At 37.9% G+C, this 19,012-nt stretch overlaps 1 protein-coding gene across 2 annotated transcripts; it reads left to right on the top strand.

Annotated features, from left to right (window-relative positions):
- Nucleotides 1-5,735: 5,735 nt before the first annotated feature.
- On the top strand, nt 5,736-18,758 carry LOC140940019 (protein amalgam-like). 2 transcript variants are annotated; one of them, XM_073388881.1, is made up of 8 exons: nt 5,736-5,920; nt 10,211-10,337; nt 11,235-11,564; nt 12,661-12,936; nt 13,429-13,485; nt 15,147-15,458; nt 16,066-16,241; nt 17,483-18,758. In XM_073388881.1, the coding sequence occupies exons 2-8, from the start codon at nt 10,211-10,213 to the stop codon at nt 17,528-17,530; spliced, it is 1,326 nt and encodes a 441-aa protein (XP_073244982.1). In that variant the 5' UTR covers nt 5,736-5,920; the 3' UTR covers nt 17,531-18,758. The 2 variants fall into 2 exon arrangements, with proteins under 2 accessions (XP_073244982.1, XP_073244981.1); XM_073388880.1 differs by lacking the exon at nt 5,736-5,920 and adding an exon at nt 8,132-8,704.
- Nucleotides 18,759-19,012: the final 254 nt, after the last annotated feature.

Genomic DNA, 19,012 nt, shown 5'->3' on the forward strand with positions numbered 1-19,012 from the left:
TTTTCCGAAGACATGTCTAAGGCCCGGGGGGGGGGGGGGTACTGCCATATATGGGCTATATAGGTATGTGCCGCTGTGAAGGGTATGGTTTTCAAGCAGTTTACTCTAGGATAGGGTATATAAATCAGAGCGTTTGGCTCTAGAATAGGGTATCATTTTTCAGGAAACTGATCAGTTGGTTGAAGATTTTATCTAGACTAGGTACACAGCTACTCTAGGATAGGGGGATTTGGGGAGTTTACTCTAGTATAGGGTACCGTTTTTCAGGAAACTGATCAGTTGGTTGAAGATTTTATCTAGACTAGGTACACAGCTACTCTAGGATAGGGGGATTTGGGGAGTTTACTCTAGTATAGGGTACCGTTTTTCAGGAAACTGATCAGTTGGTTGAAGATTTTATCTAGACTAGGTACACAGCTACTCTAGGATAGGGGGATTTGGGGAGTTTACTCTAGTATAGGGTAGCAAAATTCAGCTGAACTAGCTCTGGTAAAGGTTAAGGGTTCCAGGCTCCCAGCGGCACATCCCCACCCAGAAATTCCTAAAGTGCCCCCCCCCCCCCCCCCCGGGGTCTAAGGGACTAGTCAGAAATTACAGGAGCAGATCCAGGATTTTTTTTTTAGGAAGGGGTGCACCCGTCTCTTGCTCTACTTCAACACCAATAAACCTCATAGTTTTTTTTTTTGCAGAATACCAGTTGTATTAGAAAACCGCAGGTCATCTCGGGGGGGGGGGTGCACACCCCCTACACCCTCCCCCTAGATCCGCCCCTGAATTAGCAGGGGGGATGGGGGGTGGAAAAAGAGGGAGGGTCACAACTTTTTGAGACTGCAGAAAAGGGAGGAGTCATGAAAAATGGGCCGTTAAAAGGGGGAGGGTCATGCAAATATGTGTCCCTGATCATGTAGAGGTTCACCCACAGAAGAAAAAAGAAGTTCTTTATTTTGTAAAAAAAACTTGGGAGAAATAGGAGAGTCGAGTGATCAGCTGTCAGAATCAGAGTGGGACCCTTAATGCTGTCATCTAAAATCTATGTATATGGCATTACAAAGAACAGATTAGAAATATATTTTGAGCTTTCATAATACCTACTGACTCACCCTAGTGTATTGCAAGCCTTAGATTTTATAATTTATACAAGAGGGGGAGGGTCATGATATTTTAGGCCAAGGTCAAGGGGAGGGTTAGCAAATTTCACTCCCATTGCAGGGATAGGTCACCTCATTTCCGAACCCAAATTTAAAATTTCCACCCACCCTCCCCCCCCCCCCCCCTGCGAATTTCTGACAAGTCCCTAAACAGCTACTGCAGTATGCCTAATCTTGTTTGGATTTGGATTTTATTTTTCCCGCTCTTTCGGACACGTTTGGTTAATGTTTCACAGAGTATAGGACCGGCCGTCCAATCCCGAAGAGGTACTTGTCGTCTATTCCTTGTAGGGATAGGTCAGGGAACCCTAGTCTGCTTCCCGTCTGCTTAGAGATAAGGAAGACAAAAATAATTTCCATTTTTGGCTTTGAGGGGGTATATTCGTCTATTTCAACAGCACCTTGTCATAAGTCTCAAATCCATCTGTTTTAATATTTGTGAAGACAAATAATTTGTCACCCCAAGTAGTTTTTCGCCTTTTTCCGTTTAATATGTCTAATATCAGTGGCGGGAGCCAGTAATATTTTTTGAAGTACGAATAGGTCAATGTTAAGTATATTTTAGATGCCCTTACCAAACCATATGTATTTTGAAACTGATTTTAAAGTATTTAAAATGTATTTTCAGTATTTGAACACTATTTTCCTGTATTTTAATACTATTTGACAAAAAAATTTAAATTTTCGCCCCTGTTTGAAATATCTCTTGAGTGTAGTTAAATTGTATTTCATGTAAAGGAAAACCTCTCTCATCAATTTACAATGTATTTTGTTTAATAAATATGATTAAAATAGAGTATTTAAATGTATTTTGGGCATAGAACCACTAACACTGTTACAAACAGAGTTCAAATAGACTATTTGAAATATGTTTTAAGGGCTTTTATGCTGACTGGAATTAAGATACTTTTAAATAGGGTACTTTAACTCTGTTTTGAGTTGTATCTAAAATGTATTTTGAGACGCATCCACTCACAAAGTTACAAACATGGTTCAAATAGACTATTTGAAATATGTTTTAAGAGCCTAAATGCTGACCGTATTTTAAATCCTTTTAAATAGGGTACTTTAACACTGTTTTGAGTTGTATCTAAAATGTATTTTGAGACGCATCCACTGACAAAGTTACAAACAGAGTTCAAATAGACTATTTGAAATATGTTTTAAAACCTTAAGAACTGACCTCATTTTAAATACTTTTAAATAGGGTACTTAAACACTGTTTTGAGGTCTATTTGAATTGTATTTTGGGCACACAGCACTCTGACTACAAAAACAGATTATCCATAAACTATTTGAAGTCTGCTTAAAGTCATCAAATGCTTACCTTATTGTAAATACTTTAAAGTAGTGTACTTATAACTTATTATTACTAGGGTGCAATACTGTAATGTCTTTTGGGAGACTTATACTCAGACTATAAATAAAAGTAACAATTGCACAAAGTTAATTTTTAAGCCTTCATCGGGTCACGAACTCATAAATGACTCAAAACAAGCTGTCACATATTGTGGACCGGATTCTCCTCCCAACAAAGTTCGAAGCTGAGCGAAAAATTAAAACTAAATTAAATAAAAAAAGAGAAGAAAATTAGGAATAGGTTTTAGCTTTGACTGACAACACGTAACCGTGACAATGTTCCGATAAAAGATCTATCCGTTCCTCACTGTTCATTACCTGTAAGCTCTCTGCGAAAATCTCCGCGTAGATTTTAGCCGTGATTCAATTAATGCAGTTACGGGACTTTCCATAAGTTTTTGAAAAGAAACTTCTTAAAATCGCATTTTAATTTCATATAGAAATTTTTTCACAAACAGCCGAAGCCGCGGGCCGAGAACCGGATGCACGCGGTCAACAGAGGTTTATCTAAAATAAGCCCTTGAAATTACATAATAAATAAATTATCCAAGCTAAGATCTCACCTCATATATATTGCATCAAGAAACAAAGCTCAGATATAAATAAACTCCGACATATGGTTATCTTTCTCTCATAGATTATTCCGCACATGCATGGTATATTATTTCTAAGATGTCACGCGCGACTGAAATCACGACTTCGCGCCGCGGTGATGTGACAAATGCACGTGATAAACAAACCGTCCTTTGTCCTTTGCTCATTTCAAATTATTGTACCGGCGGTTGCTGTGATGGCGGGTGCGCTTGATTTTACTGTTTGTTACGATCTTACAAAAGTATACATTTCAACTCTGCGGATTGTCTGAACACGTAGATGTTGCATTTATCACGGATCAAAAATGGGTATGACTCCTCAGCGACTGTTATGTACTTTAAAAGGATCTGGTTCAGTTTCTCTCCGAAGCACGCGGTCTTGTGCTGTCTTGTGTGTTAATCCAAGAGTCTTCTGTTATGTGAGTATTATACACAATATATGCATAACATGTTACTAAGACGCTTAAGTATACGCCATATGAGAAACAAATGAAGGGTAGTAAACATTTATATACTCCCGCCTGTACGGCAATTTTAGTTTTTACAGGGTTCCATGCTCAGCCTCGCTGTTCTCAGTCACTTGATGTCACGTCACCGACCTCTTTCATGCTCGTGTAAATTTGATGGTGTTATTCTTATGTTGTTCTTTATCAGCCAATAATTAAACGTTCAGGCGTAGCCTGCAAGCTTCTGATAATAATTGAGTAAAGCCGTGAATATAATAAAAAATGTAAGTTACATGTATGTAGATTATCATTTACCGGTAACGTAACGCAATACTCTTTTGAAGCGGAAGATTGATAGCCTGTGTACCGACCCCCTTCCCCTCCGATTTTTATTGAGGGGAGGGGGTTTGTACACAGGCTAAAGATTGATTTCAGCATTTCTGAAAAATTCCATAAGAATTTCCCGAGAATTCGTAGGGAAATCAACGTAAAGTAATCGGCTAAGAGATAATTCCGGTGAAATCCTAGCGTAGGACTGTGTGGAGAAATTTCGCAGAAGTAAATCTTGCTTTTTCAGAGTAATTTTCGACGGTTTTGTATTAAATGGTATTTTCATCCTGTTTTTGTACTGTTTTTATGCTCTTTCGACCGATTTTTGTACTGTTTTCAGACAACTCTAAGGCTATTTTCTTACAATTTTATACTGTTTTTGCATTTTTGCATCCTATTTTTGATGTATTTTCACAATATACGCGTGCTATTGCTTTTCTTCCTCTGTGGTATTTTAATACTATTTTCAAAGTATTTTTATTGTATTTGCAAATACGACTATTTTACTAAATTTCGAAACCCATCAAAAAGCTATTAAAATATATTTTGAAGCATAACATTTTAATAGCGTTTTAAACAGGTTAAAACACCTTTAAAATCAGTCGAAAAATATATTAAAAATATATTTTTGGACCTATTTTAAACCTGTGTTTTTCAAAATACGTTTAAAATTGCCATTAACAATAGTTTTAAAATAGTATAGCAACTTAAAATATGTTTCTGAAACTGTTTTTATCCTGTTTTTTTTTTTCCCGATTTATAAGATATTTAAAAACTATTTTAGACCTGTTTTGAGCCTTGCAAAAGCCCTGGAATTTTTTATATATTTTAAACGAATTTAAAAATACATTAAAAATTCTTTTTTAATAGCGTTTTAAACAGGTTAAAACACCTTTAAAAGCAGTCGAAAAATACATTAAAAATACACTTTTCACCCTATTTAAAACCTATTTCACAAAACAGGTTAAAAACAGTTTTCAAAAATAGCTTAAAACTACATTCAAAACAGTGTTGGATTTGGTAAGGGTGAAAAAAACAAGAAACAAAATAAATCAAATCGCATCTTTTTGAATACGCCCGCGAGTATTCATTCTGACTCCTTTACACGCCATTTTTTGGCCATTGCGATGCGGTGATCGATGCAGAAACGAAGATTTACTCGGCGATTATACTCGGCGATCGTATAACTCGGTCCCAGTCTCAGGATGGCAAGTTGCATGACGCACGGTGCGAGGTTCAAAAAGCTTTCGGAGTAACTCAAGGCTTCAATGCTTTTCCTTTTCCCCCATATATTTTTTTTTTTTTTTTTTTTTTTTTGTATGCGACTTTCTTCTGTATGGCGAATATGACCAAATGAAGGCAACCAATAAATTTCCTCCGGCGGCGTGTCAATTAATTCTTAATTTCTGCGCCTAAGTACGAAGAACAGGTGCCCATTTTCCATCAGAAAAGACGGCTCAACTGAGACTAAGAGGTCATAAAAAAACCGTTGCTACTTTTAGTTTTGCCTCATTACTACTCTCCGAGATTGTTTTAAAAATAACTGAGGAGTTCATAAGCTTATTAATGTTAAAACTTAATTCCTGGGTGGCACAAAAGTTGAGGAGAATCGGTAAATACAAATATATGTGATCGTTATAATCATGTTATAATGGTCAGGCCGTGACACTAATTTACATCCGTTAGACACTGATTATTTTTTTACTAGTCCTAAAGAATTCGGTTGATAAACCATTGTTCCTTATTTCATGTCACTTACATCATCTAAAAGGAACGAAAGGCATTTCAAGGACTTTAAAGCAAAGCATATATAATTAATAAAATAACTCATCTCAAAAATTGTGCCAGTAAATTAAAGTGGTCGAGTGCGAATGAACATGCTTGAAATTAGAGGTTATGGACGCACGCACTCGCGTGACAGTGTTACCCAGAAGGAAGAGCATGACACGGCATAAATATACGAAAGTGATATCCCGTATATTCAAACAGCAAAACGACCGGACATAATTCGTCTTAAAAGGCTAAAGGAAGAGAAATTTTGAAGGTAGGTTGGTGTCTGAATGTCAGTGTTCTTGTTCTCAACACAAACAGAATCTCGCGGTAGAATTTTGCTCTTCACCGAATCAAATCCATTGCGCTATTAGTAGGAAATTTTCCTGCACAATTATTATTGTACGTTTATTGTTGATTCGTAAAACTTGCCAACGCAGTCAAAGGAACTGAGCGTCGAAATATTTATGGTCGGCTTTTTATTCAATACGAGGCCTTACTATAATCTTTTTCTGGAGAAAAGCTTTTAAGTTATTTGATTCTTCAAATATCACAGATAATAACGAAACTGTGCACCGTATAGAAAGTACAAAATCAAATGACAACCATTATCGGAAGCTACAATATTTGTAATGGATCTGACATTTTATCGAAAATCCTCCCTATCGTTTTACGTCTAATAGCTGTCTCAGTATATACGGTGGTCATCGATTCTGGGAGTATCTTGGCCGAAAACAACGACGCATGCATGCTATTCACGCTGAAGTACCTTTTTATTGCTGGGTTAAAATTTGTTTGTTAATATTCGCGCACAAGGAACTTTCTTGACCGAGATTGATTAAGCTGGTATTAAACATATGGAATTGTCCACGCGTGTTTTGACATGAGCTGGAATGAAATGCCCAATTTTTATAGCACGAGATAAAATCGCTTTTGAGTCTAAAAGGCTGGAAAAACTGCCTGGGATTTTGAGAGTTAGGCCTCTTGCAGTTATTGTGCTCCTCGAATTTCTAGGACACAAGACCGTCAACTGGTCACTGCAAATCATCTCATTCTTTCTAAGCGGGGGTGGGGGGGGGGGGGGGGGGAGAGGGGGAAGGCGGGGTATGGGTATAAGTAAGTACCACGTCAAATGATAAAGTTTTTTACATATTTTCAGTGTATTTTTTGTTCCCCTTTTTTATTATTTTTTCTTTTCAGATGTTTAAATTTTGATCTTACTAATTAGTTCGATAGGGTTATTCCTTTTAAAATTTACCTCACCATTTTTAATTTCATATTTTCTTTTTTGGCAACGTATATCCATATTAGCCTAAAAGTATGCAAAACAGAACTACTCACTAAATTGTAATAAAACTGTTCCACGTACTTATTTAAGAATTCGAATGCAACAAAATAAAAACGACCAGTCCATACAATTCCGCATCTTCGATTTTCTGTTGAATAAGATGTTACTTTTTCGTTTCCGGGTTCACCCTTTCATTCTATTTAATCTAAAATATAGTCCCTCTGCAGGTAGTAGCTCACTCGTACGTCATGTTCTTAATAATTGGGCTCATTTTACTCAGCAGCGTTACGTCTAACCTAACCAGTGGTCCGCGCCTTATGGCAGCACCACATTAATCTCTGACAACTGATGAATTTGGTGAACGAGCAAGAGATAATCATGCTGAGCACTCGACTTGAGATAATTTTTTCGTAGTCAAATGCAGACATCATAATACCCCTAACAGAGCTGGAGACATGGAAACCGTCGTGACCCACAGTCTATTTCTCGTGGAAGTGTTATTAGTAGTAGTTCATAATGAAATGGCCAGTCAATCTCTTTTAAGAGTTTTTCTTGACCTAAATTCACAATAATTCTTAACTCGTCTTCTCAATTAATAAGCGGTGCTGTCTAACATCTAGTATGTTCCCTTTCCCACTTCTTAATAGATTACGTAACACAACGTAAATGATTCGGAATGTTCGTTTTACTACACGAAGTTGTCAGGGGCACCCAACGTCAATTTTTGGAAAACATCTGTTCAGAAGACGATTTGAGATCTAGAATTTTCAGAACATTTGTTGTAAAATTTCTTGCTTGCCTGCCTCTCCTAGGATTTTCGAACATCTGAAAAATGCTATCATTGCCCATTTTTAACGGATTTCTACTAGTAAAAAGGTCACCTAGAATTTTCGGTAGCCTTTTTTCTGTCTGAGATTTCCCTATAATTTTCGGATCACTAGATTTTCAGCTAAAAAATCAGAACAGATGAAAAATTTTTGTGGGATAAAAATATGCCTATATCTACCGTTTAAATACTAAAATACGTTAAACAATGCTATGTTTCTGAGTGGTTTTCAATTATATTCTCGTTCGGTGCCATTGAGTTCCCTAATTCAATCAGTAGAGTGAGAAAAAGCTTTAAGCTATGTTCACACTATACCGGATATCTTTTGCGCCGGCACCTGGAAAACTTTCCTGAACGGGGTTTCTGTTCACATATAAGAACGGTGATTGGGCGCGATTTCTGCCGGTGTCGGAACGAAGCTGCGCCGTGCTGATCTCCGAAGTGGAGAGTCATACATTAGGTAAGTGTTCCGTGATACTTTACAGAATAGCTTTTCGTATTGGCACAAAACGTTATCTGGTATCTAGTGAACGTAGCCTTAGTTACCCTCCACTAATTCCTTTAGCAAGTCGACCCTTTTTTCTTTTCAAATTCAGGAGAATAGGGTCAACAAGCGTCGTTATAACATTCTATTTTTGGCACTTTTCTGCCTTTCTCAATGTTTCAAGGAAACCTTTAATCCGATAAGACCTTGTCGTCTTAGTAATGTCACATGCAACCCGTATTGACAGGTGGCCTGAGAGCCGCATTACTAGCTGTGCACGTTCTTGAAACTACTGTTATTTTTAGCCATTATTGGTCAAAATAGGGATTATACTTCGTTCGTACCCAGACGATCGAGAACAGACCGTTAAAAAAGGGTGAACTTACCCTAAAAGACTGTTTGAATCTCATCTATGTTCGTGTTGGAAGAGTTACACATCGGCTTTGAGCGGGATACCAAAGTAAGCTGTCTACCTGTGTGTTTTTGCGCGTAGGGGTAGATGTTTAAAAAGTTGTTTTTTGTGTTGATTTTCTGTTTTTATCAATTTCGTGCTAACTTAATTAGCCTCTAATACCATTAACACCGAAGCAACAGTATTTCCTTATTTCCTTGTGTCGCAAACTCTTGTAAAAATAGTTTTGAATACAGCTACCTCTTTTGGGTGTTTTCGATCAGGATAATTTTTTTTTTTTTCGTTTTGTTTTGTTGTTTTAATTTTTTTTTTTTTTGCAAAACTTATTAAATTGTGTTTTCCTTTTCTTAGGGACTGGTCATTATTTATGTGGGGGGGGGGGGAGGTGGGGGGGATTTGTTTTGTTTTAGCATGAAAGAAAAACTCGGGGGACGTTCAGAGTGTCAAGCTCCCCTTCTCCCCTTTCCCTTCTTATTGATATTTAGTGCCCACATCTTTGATTCTCCATACTTAGGTTGGATTGCTACATGTGACATCCAGTTGTGTTATATTTTATGTCCAGCATTGCATTAGAATTTATTTAGATCTTCCACATGAATTTTAGTGAGTGTGATTCTTTGTAAAACGCACAATGACCCACCCCCAATCATCGTGAAATTCTCTTTGGCCCATCCCTTTTTCCTAAAAAAAATAGGCCTGGCCCACCCCATGATTTCCCCCCCCCCCCCCCCCCCCCCCCCACACACACACACACACACACACACACACATAAATAATGACCGGTCCCTTATTATTATTTTTTAATTTTGTCGGATTTCTCAGGGCATTTTTTACTGTCCTTTCTGAAACATATTTAAAAGAAAGTAGGCTTACACTTGTATCCTTCTTTCACAAATGCTGTAATTTAATTCCGTTCAATTTCTGTCATGACGTTATTCAAACCACTTGCACACCCCTTAGGTAAATGCATTCCCTTTTCACGAATATGCTGTCAGATAAAATCGATTGAGAAACACCTTTTTCAGAGAATTGAATTTGTTCAATCTTGCTGTGGCGTTAGTCGTATTAGCCTTGCAAATCGCTTATAGCTACCTACTGTAAACAATTTTCCCTTTTCCATGAGCAAAACTCAGTTAAAGAAAAATGTTACATCATCGCTCTGTATTCGAGGAAAATACGGTATGTAACAACAACAAAAGGGTTGGCCGATTCACAATTTTTTAAACTTTTATTGATTCCCGCCAAGAATAAATAAGAATGAAGACAGAAATGGAAATGAGTGTTTCACACACGCAGGCACAAAACTAGACCTCATTGACATGAAGTGTATGCCTTTAAAGCCATCTACACTCTGATCATACATTGTGCAACCAGAATTGCGTACAGGGCTTGATCGTGAAGTTTAAATATTAGAACCGTTGTAATTTATGACTCTCAGCTATCAGAATCAGTTTGGGGATTACTTGTTGAATGATTAAACGGTTGGCTATAAAATCGGTTAAATAAAGATGCTTTCATTGTTATTACTTAATCCTTAATTTATTGTCTTCCCAGATGTTTTCAGGTCAAACTAGTAAGGGAACACGCTGTGTTAATATGCAGTTATTCATCTTCATTTGCCTAGCGTATTTCTACCGCGGCGATACGTGCTCTCAAGTGCCAGTGGAAAAACTGGATGAAGGTATGCTGTATAGAAACCGGCAACTCGACCAGTTTAAGTAGATTTTACACCCTAATAGAGATACAGTAAATATATTGTCCCATAGCGCTCATGAACAAAAAGAGTGAAGACGTTCCTTTAGAGTGTGACATTATATTGGTAAACGTGAACCTGTTAAATCGAAGAGTACAAAGACCAGTCATTTTTCTACTGTTATCCTTTTAATAGGACCGTTTACAAAAGTCGTGGCTTGGCTGTAGTACGACTTTATTTCAGATGGCGTATTTATGTCAGTCAAAAGAGGTCTAAATGTCTTTAGTTTATAACTCTGGTCAGATCCAGGCTCTCAGTCGGAAGAAAAAAAAAAGAAAACGCAAACTCCGACGCTAGTGAAAATCGACCTTCTAAAACTAATTGCTAAGGACGAGGATTATGCCTTCAAAGGGAACAATATTTAAGATTCACTGTAATTCATTCATTGTCATTACTTAATATCACCATTAATAATGCGCGGAGCATATAAAGATGCAAGCTACTAAATAATCTCGTATATGTTCTCATGGAGCGTTGCTGGATTGCAGAATTAGGAAAGAGCCTTGTCCTAGAGAAATTCAGAGGATTTAATTTTGAATGGTCTAGCAGACGATATTCCTCCAATCAAATAGCAGCCGCCTTCGTCGAGTTGTATTGTTCTATTCCTGCTCTGTTTATAGGCAGTTGAGCTACACTTCTTTACATATATTGTGCACGAGAACGATAAGTTAACTGCTTAATGAAGGGAAGTAGTTACTTTTTCCGTCTTCACCTTTAACATCGCTGTTAATTCCATGCCGATAAATGGAACCAAATCGACTTTTCTCTTTTGTTTCTTCTAAGTAACCTGAATTATGATGCTTGCTCTCTTGATAACTTTTTCAGTTCCTCTAGCTCCTTTGCTGACTATCAACATCCTTGAATTCCCGGATGAGTACGTGGTGCCAGTGGGCTACAACATAACAATAGTTTGCACCGCCGAGCGTGCAAGGCAATATCTCGGAGATCCAGATACCTCCCTGCCGTATTCGGTCGAATTCTATTTGAATGGCAGAAAAACGAATCAATGCGGCGGTCAACGCAGCGATAAAGAAGAAAGAAAAGTTTGCTCCTATGTCATCCGCAATGCATCAAAAAGCGATTCTGGCGAATACACCTGCTGGGCTCGAAACTCCTGGGCCTGCACATTTGGGTCTATTCAGCTAGATTTCAAAGGTATTTAGCAGCTTCATTTTAATCTGTTCGTTCATAATTCTGAAAATGACCTAACTTAATTGGGACATGCGTTATAAAATGCGTTTTTAAGCGCCTTGTTTTCATGATGGTTGTTATCATCATCATAATCTCTATTATTGTAATTATTATCAATTCCTCTTTCGAAGGGCTTTTTCTGGGCAAACGAGAAGAAAGAAGAGACTTGATTTTCACTAGCTCCAAAAAAAACTAGGATGTAATACAAGTTGCATTTATTCAGTTTGAAAGGGCTGGTAGTAATTGAACTCCTTACAGCTTATCCCTCCTTCGCTATTAACTTGGTTAAGAGTATGACATTACTGTTTCCTCAATTAGTAAAATGGAAAGAAAAAAGAGACGCGAAAAAAGGCTAGCTCCTAAGTAAAACATGACGTAAAAAAGGGCAAATTAACGAGAAGAAAGAAGAGACTTGATTAGAAAACCAGGACGTAATACCAGTTACATTTATTCAATTTGAAAGGGCTGGTAGTAATTGAAGTCCTGACAGCCTATCCTTCCTTCGCTTTTAACTTGGTTAAGAGTATGACTGTTTCCTCAATTAGTAAAATGGAAAGAAAAAAGAGACGCAAAAAAAAGGCTAGCTCCTAAGTAAAACATGACGTAAAAAAGGGCGCAATCATTCAACAATTTGAACGCCTTAGGGCTGGTAGCAATTGAAGTTCTTAGTAACTATATATGACTGATACCGGTTACAGGTTACATAGCCGGGCGCGCTAATATAAAATCAAGAACGTCCGCGCGTTAGTTTTCAAAAATGTGGGTTTGCTTTTGTTGTGCAAGTACTAGTAATATTATGGACTGTACAAACAAAGTATGGTGAATCTATGCTAAGCCTTACCATTCATTCTCCCGCAATTACGCTTGCTTGTTACCCATTTTCCTCTCTGGGATATTTTTTCCGTAATTATTTTTTAAAAAGCAAAATAAGTTAGTACAATGTATTTGCTTTAGCCGCCCAAAACAAAAACAAAATAAAAGGGTAAACCGGGCTAGTAATTGGCGAAACTTTTTGTAAACTACGATAATCTAAACTATCAAAATTTCCTCTATGATTCAGACCCAGTATCACCAACTTTTTCTCTCGATCTGCCTCGACAAGTTACTGTTCCCTCTACAAGCAAATTCAACCTGACTTGCCAAGCATCCGGAATTCCGCTGCCAACCATCACTTGGTTTAAGAATGGAAGTCCCCTCCTGCATCCTCCAAATAGTACCGTCAAGGGGCTTTCCCTGTTACGTTTTGAGTCGATCAAAAGAGAAGACAGAGGGGAGTACTGGTGTGAGGCGAGCAATTTTGCTGGTTGGAAAAGGTCATCGACTGCAACTCTCACAGGTAAATAATATCATTTTTGTATCAAGGATATGTCCAGTGCTTCAGAGAAAAGATAAGGTAGGGGCCCTCCATAAAACTAACAAGTACTGGATATTATATAGCTGGAAATTTCTTCCCAACAGCGCTCTTTCATTACTTACTTCTGGGTCACAACATGACATCTAACAATAAAACTGTTTCCCGCCAAAATCTCCGAGCGGGCAACATTGCAAAAAATCTATGACGTCAGAGGGTACACGGAATGTTGACCGACAACCGCGGTTACAACGAAGTTAAATGAATTTCCTGCTTCAAAATTTCTAGCTATATAATAAATCAAAAAAGTTCTCAATGTTTCCCTCGGCCTTGCCTCGGGAAATATTGAGATTCTCGGGAATCAAAATTAGCTGTTTCCTCTCGGGACCAGTCATTAAGTGTTTATTGTTTGCCATTGCATTGCTACATGGGGCGATTTTATATCATTAATATGCGTTCGCTTGCTTTATGCTTTAGTACTGTGGAAGCCCTTCGCAGAGATACCCACTACAAAGTCTCTATCAACCCTAAAAGGTAACAAAATAAAACATGTTCCAAGCTTTTAAGAGGCTCAGTAAGGTCTGTTATATTTAACACAGTTTTGATAATAAACCAACTACTTTCGCCTCAGCCGTTCACCCGGACGATCATACCCAACCTACTTATGAAATGACTCCTGGGTTCAAACCTTTCACGGTAACAAACAGATTAAGAATTTGATTTAATTGCTGTAAGTGAAAGAGTGAACTTACAATGGTTTACAATGGGAAACAGCACAACCGGACACATGGGAATGGTTCGAGAAACCGAGCGTTCGTTGAATATAAATGCTACGCTACAAGCGGTGAAGTGGAGAAATCCGTAAAGTAAGCCTTTCTTTGATCGATATTCTTTAGAAAACGGAAAGCGAGTAATAACTTTTTGATCAGAAAATGACTCAGTGCATATAATATTCTTTGATACTGAAGGTAGTTTCAGTGTTTTAGAAATTTTGTTGGCGAGTAGATAGATTGTCAACTGCGATGAAATATACAAAAACTGAAATTTGGGGTTTGTTCGTTAATTGCCTTTGCAAACAGAAGAGCCCGCACAGCAGAGATTTTTACACACTTTTTAGTAACTAGAATATCTGTGTAAACTGCCTGGTTAGTTTTAGCTCTGGAGCTGATGTACTTTTGGAGAAATTCAAGGAAAGGATAACCATATTTAAGCTATTAACTCAAATGGCCGAAACTCCATGTAGTTGATTAACCGTTTATGGCACGCAAATTTGATAAAATAAAGAGCAATATACACAAATGTAAACTAGAGTGATAGCATTATATCTGCTCCAAGTCTTGGGTTGTAGCGTTTTAATGGACTTGAGAAACAGAGCTACAGATTTTGCGGTTTCTACAACAGTTTCTGAATTAAATATTAGATTTTTTCATACCAACAAACAACTGGTGTTACCATGACAACAATAAAGTGGCAACCCGAACAAAGTGCACTTTTAGACATCACCCCACAATATCTAATTGCATGCAAAATTTGGGGGGGTCAAATGTTTTCATTTCCCACTTTGCTTGATTCTTACAGAGAATTGCTCTTAAACGTCTTATGATTTTTAGTCCCTGCCTTAGAAACGTGCCCTGTAGCTAGGAGTTAAAGTACTCACAATTAGGTCATCTTTATTATTACACAGCCTTTCGAAGACAAAACTTTTCTTGTTTTTTCTTTTTTGTTTTATCTCAGTAACTCAAAAAATGGAACGAAGAATTAGTAGAGGGCTCTGAATGTTGGTTTACATTTATTGATCAGAGAAATCAGACCTGCTCACTTAGTAAGACTACAAGATAACTCAGTGAAGCGCTAGGTGGAGCCCACTCCAGTGCACATGCTCCATCCAGTGCTGAATCCAAAAATCCATGTCTGCTTTCCGCTCGCCTCTTATAGGTAAAATACGTCCGTAAAGTTGATTTTCCTTTCTTTTTTTTTTCCGTTATTTTTCCGGCGGTGCCAACTGTTTCTATTCAACCGAAAAACGTGTTCGTGTCATTCAAAGAAAATATTACTTTGGGGGTTAAGGGGTTGGACCCCTGGGCGGAGCCTCCCCGATTAAAAATTGTTGAGAGTATCCACCTCTCCCCCCCCCCCCCCCCCACCCCTCCCCCTCAGGGATGCGACTAATAAAATTTAAACAATTTTTCCTCCAGAAAGCACTGTCATCTCTTTCTATCGCCACCCGGCAAGTCTCGCTGCCTCCCCTGGTGAACACGTGATATTTACATGTGCTGTCGAAGGATCTCCAGCACCCTCGATTATTTGGCTGAGGAATGGTTTGAAAGTCGTTGATGATAAGGCCAAGACCTATCAGGGAAAAGAAAGCACAATCTCAGAGCTGCACATTCTTAACGTTCAAGAACATCATGCTGGTAACTACACCTGCAAGGCAACAAACGCTATGGGGAGTGGCGTCTCCCGGAATGCATTGCTTTCCTTAACAGGAAAACCTGATTCCGCGAAAAGCAAGTTTTATTAAGTTTCTTTATTGTAAGGTTTCTTGATTTTGTGTAAACTAATTGACAAGAGGGCATATGGAAGAATACAAGATGGTTTGTTCTAATACAGCGCCAGTTTTGCCTGAATCTAAGTGATTACGAAGACTCATGCAGGAGGAGAATGGAAATACTAATTAACTCCATTTTTTATGACTGCCAGTATTGTATTGACTCTCTGAAGTTACTTGTATTAGGTTACACTGAAAAGATTTATTGCTCGAGCACTTTAATTTTATAGAGAACTAGGGTTCTATTATAAGTACATGAACGCAGTCACCGAGGAAGAATAACACGTGTACAAAGGCTTGTGTATATCATGTCTCCCTCTAGCTTCCCACGCAGGCGTTTTTAGGGCAGCTCGTTTTTGGGGAGGGATGAAAAATGAGCTCACCTAAAAAAGCCTGCGTGGGAGGCTAGTCTCCCTCGGTTGCCTCTCTCTCTATGATTTGTACTGAAGCCGCTGGAAAAAATTAATGAGAGAGGACTATCAGGGTAAGATGTCAACATTAAAGAGGTAGCATGTCCACGTATTTCCATTTTATTTAACTTTCATTGTCCTTTCTATTTACTTCAGGAGACACCTCACCCTCTTCAAGAGTTCCTTTGCTTCTCTGGGTATTAGTCGCCGCTGCCGCAGCATTGATTCTTGTGGTGGGGGCTTTGTTATTTGTTATCCACGCAAAGCACAGAAAGACTGGATTTAACGTCAACAAAGAAGTTAATAATACTATAAAACAACAACAACAACCGGTAGATGGTTCATTTTTTTAAGCACTATTCACACAAGCGAGTTTTCTCAAGTCCTATGGTTTGACATAAACATTGGTCTTCTTCACAAGGAATAAAGTTGATGAATGTTTAACAATTATTCCTCGAACCCGAATGGGCTCTGAGTCAGTAGCCCAGGCCTAAGGCCGAATGTGCTATTGACTCAGAGGCCATGACGGCGAGAGGAATAATTGTTTTAGAAAAATCCAACTAGTTCGTAAAAAAAATCGAGACAAAGCAACTTTAGCAAAACGCGATTCAGCCGCCTTTGTGTTGGTTTTCAAAGCTTTTCGCCATTAGTGGGCTATAACATATAGCCTGGTAGTAGCTCAACCAATCAGAACGCAGCATTGATAATAGACCACTAGCTAGTTGGATTTTACTAAATAGTATTAGTTAATGTGGTCTACAGTGTGAGAAAATTAGTCAAATCCTCGCTTTTCTTTTTTTTCCTTACCTTTCCCCGACCTTGCGTAGTGTTTGTGACTTGTTCGCTTTTTTTTCCTGAAGCAACTATGAATTCTCGGCTACGTTTCATTTTCTTCTTGGCCCGACTACCTTAATTATCATGTGTCAATCAAGCACTTACTATACGGCCTACAACAGAATTAGAGGGTGTTTCAGAAAAACTTGTCCTAAGCCATTTTAAATTTGTCCAGTCCTCACATCTAAACCATTACAGTGTCAAGAAGGCTTGCGCCTTAGCCAAGAGAGACATTCTTAAAATAAACAACTTACAAACAGATCTGGAGGCCCACTCTCTGTCTTAAACCGCGGTCTCGGTTAGAGTTGTTTGTTGAACAATTTTCAGATTCGATTTTGAATATCCAGAATATTAATAGGGGCTAAAAAGAGCACTTAAGAAGATTTTAGATATTTCGAATATCACAAAATCAAATCTCATAATTCTTTTATTACATGGAACACAAATGACTGATTATACTTTGGAAAATCATCTATTGAGCGTGCAACTTAAGGACTAGCTATATCAGAGTAGTTTCAAATTTTGTTCTCATAACTGACTAATAGATAATCTATATGCTGCTCATCAGACGAGAAGACAAAGTAATGATGAATACCTTTAGGTATAACCGGTTCTTAGACCACTTCTTTGGTTAATTAATAGTCTTGTAGGCCTCTCACGTAGCCTACCTAGCCAGATGTTACATTTGTGCATGAAAGGTGTTTGTACTAACACCGAAAATTGTTCCATTCTTTCACAGTTCATGGAAGAACAGCCATATTCAAACCTGGTTTACATCACTCAATAGGTAACAGCTGAGGAAAACAGCAGACGAATGGAGAATCACTCGTTTATGAGCAGAGCCTCAGTATTGTAATCTTCCACTACTATATATAAAGTCAGCCACTAAAAGGAGAATTAACCTTAAAACACGAAATTTAATGTGGAACATCATGAAAAGCATGATATTGCATATATACAAATATCATAAATAGAGCGTGAAAGAGAAGCAGCACCTTTTGAGAGTCTAGGCAGCATGAGTGCTAAATTAAAGCATGCTGAGAAACTGGACCCTGGGGCCTTAACTTTTTAAGCATACGTAGTCAAATTAGTAAAACAATCTTAGCCTGAGTAAATAAATAAAGGGTGGCGAATGGTAAAATCCGAGACTCACCGAGACGCCGAGATCCTAGTTAGAAATCCGAGCCCGAGACTCCATGGTAAAAAGTTTCGAGACTCAAAAAAGTAAAAACAAACCATGAAAAAACGAGACTTCGAGACTTATCAAAAACGCTTCCGAGATTTCGAGATCCTGACAAAATTTTCCGAGACCCACGTTTTTTGAGGTACCTTTCGCCACCTTTTAAATATACAATCTCCCTAAATTCAATTTTATTAATTTTTTTTTTGTTCCGCATGCTTTTACCCTTGCCTATAATAAAGAAGTCACCAATAAAAAAGTAAATAACTCAAATAACGAAAAATCACAAATGGAGTCATGCGTGGTTTTTTTAGCTGCTAATAACGGATATTTTCCAGTGTGTATTGTGCACAAAAGACTCTTGAGTTGGGAGAGTAAAGACCTTTATCCGAGACCTATTATTAATCAGACGCTTGAAATGCTAAGCTCCAGCTGACGCGTCCGTTTCGCAGGGTTAACATATTCCGTCTGTGGATAATGCCTTTATGACTAATATGTATTGTTGATCTTTCTTCATCCGTTTCAAGGGAAATGAAATAGAATAAAGTAAATAGACAAAACAATCCTGGCCAGTTATTTAAAATTTCTTCGGCTGCATAAATCAACGGCGATCTGAGTCATTTCCTAATGTGGTAAACCCCAATATCGAAAAGTTGTCCACAGTGTTAGCGGTGCCAAAGAAGTCATGCATGTAAGACAGTCAGAAGGTAAACATGTATTTTATTTACTTCATATAACCATTTTGGAAACAGGTTTCAAGGTCGTACAGCGCTGTTTGTCATCCCTCGTCCTTAAAATTGACTGAATTCTCAAGCAGGTAAAATTCTTTCTTTATTAGGCCACTGTAAACAACAATAATATCAATTTTGTTTCCAATAAAGAACGTCAATTCGTTAAGAATTATTATATAGTAAATTGTCCCCGGTTGAGAAATCTTCGAACATTATCAGTGTCTCGTACGGAATTCGAACTCGATCATTGATATGGCTACGTATTCTGTCGAAACTCATTGGAACCGGATTTAACTTACCATATATAGACTATATATGGATCAGGGATACAGGATGTTTTCAAGGAATTCAAACCGGA

This window comes from Porites lutea, chromosome 6 (assembly GCF_958299795.1).
Source record: "Porites lutea chromosome 6, jaPorLute2.1, whole genome shotgun sequence".
Classification (NCBI taxonomy): Eukaryota; Metazoa; Cnidaria; class Anthozoa; order Scleractinia; family Poritidae; genus Porites; species Porites lutea.

Coding starts and splice junctions, on each gene's coding strand:
- LOC140940019 (XM_073388880.1), top strand. CDS start 8,657: ATGTTCGTGTTGGAAGAGTTACACATCGGCTTTGAGCGGGATACCAAA. Junction 8,705..10,210: donor GCTTTGAGCGGGATACCAAA/GTAAGCTGTCTA, acceptor TTGTCTTCCCAG/ATGTTTTCAGGTCAAACTAG. Junction 16,242..17,482: donor TAAAACAACAACAACAACCG/GTAGATGGTTCA, acceptor ATTCTTTCACAG/TTCATGGAAGAACAGCCATA.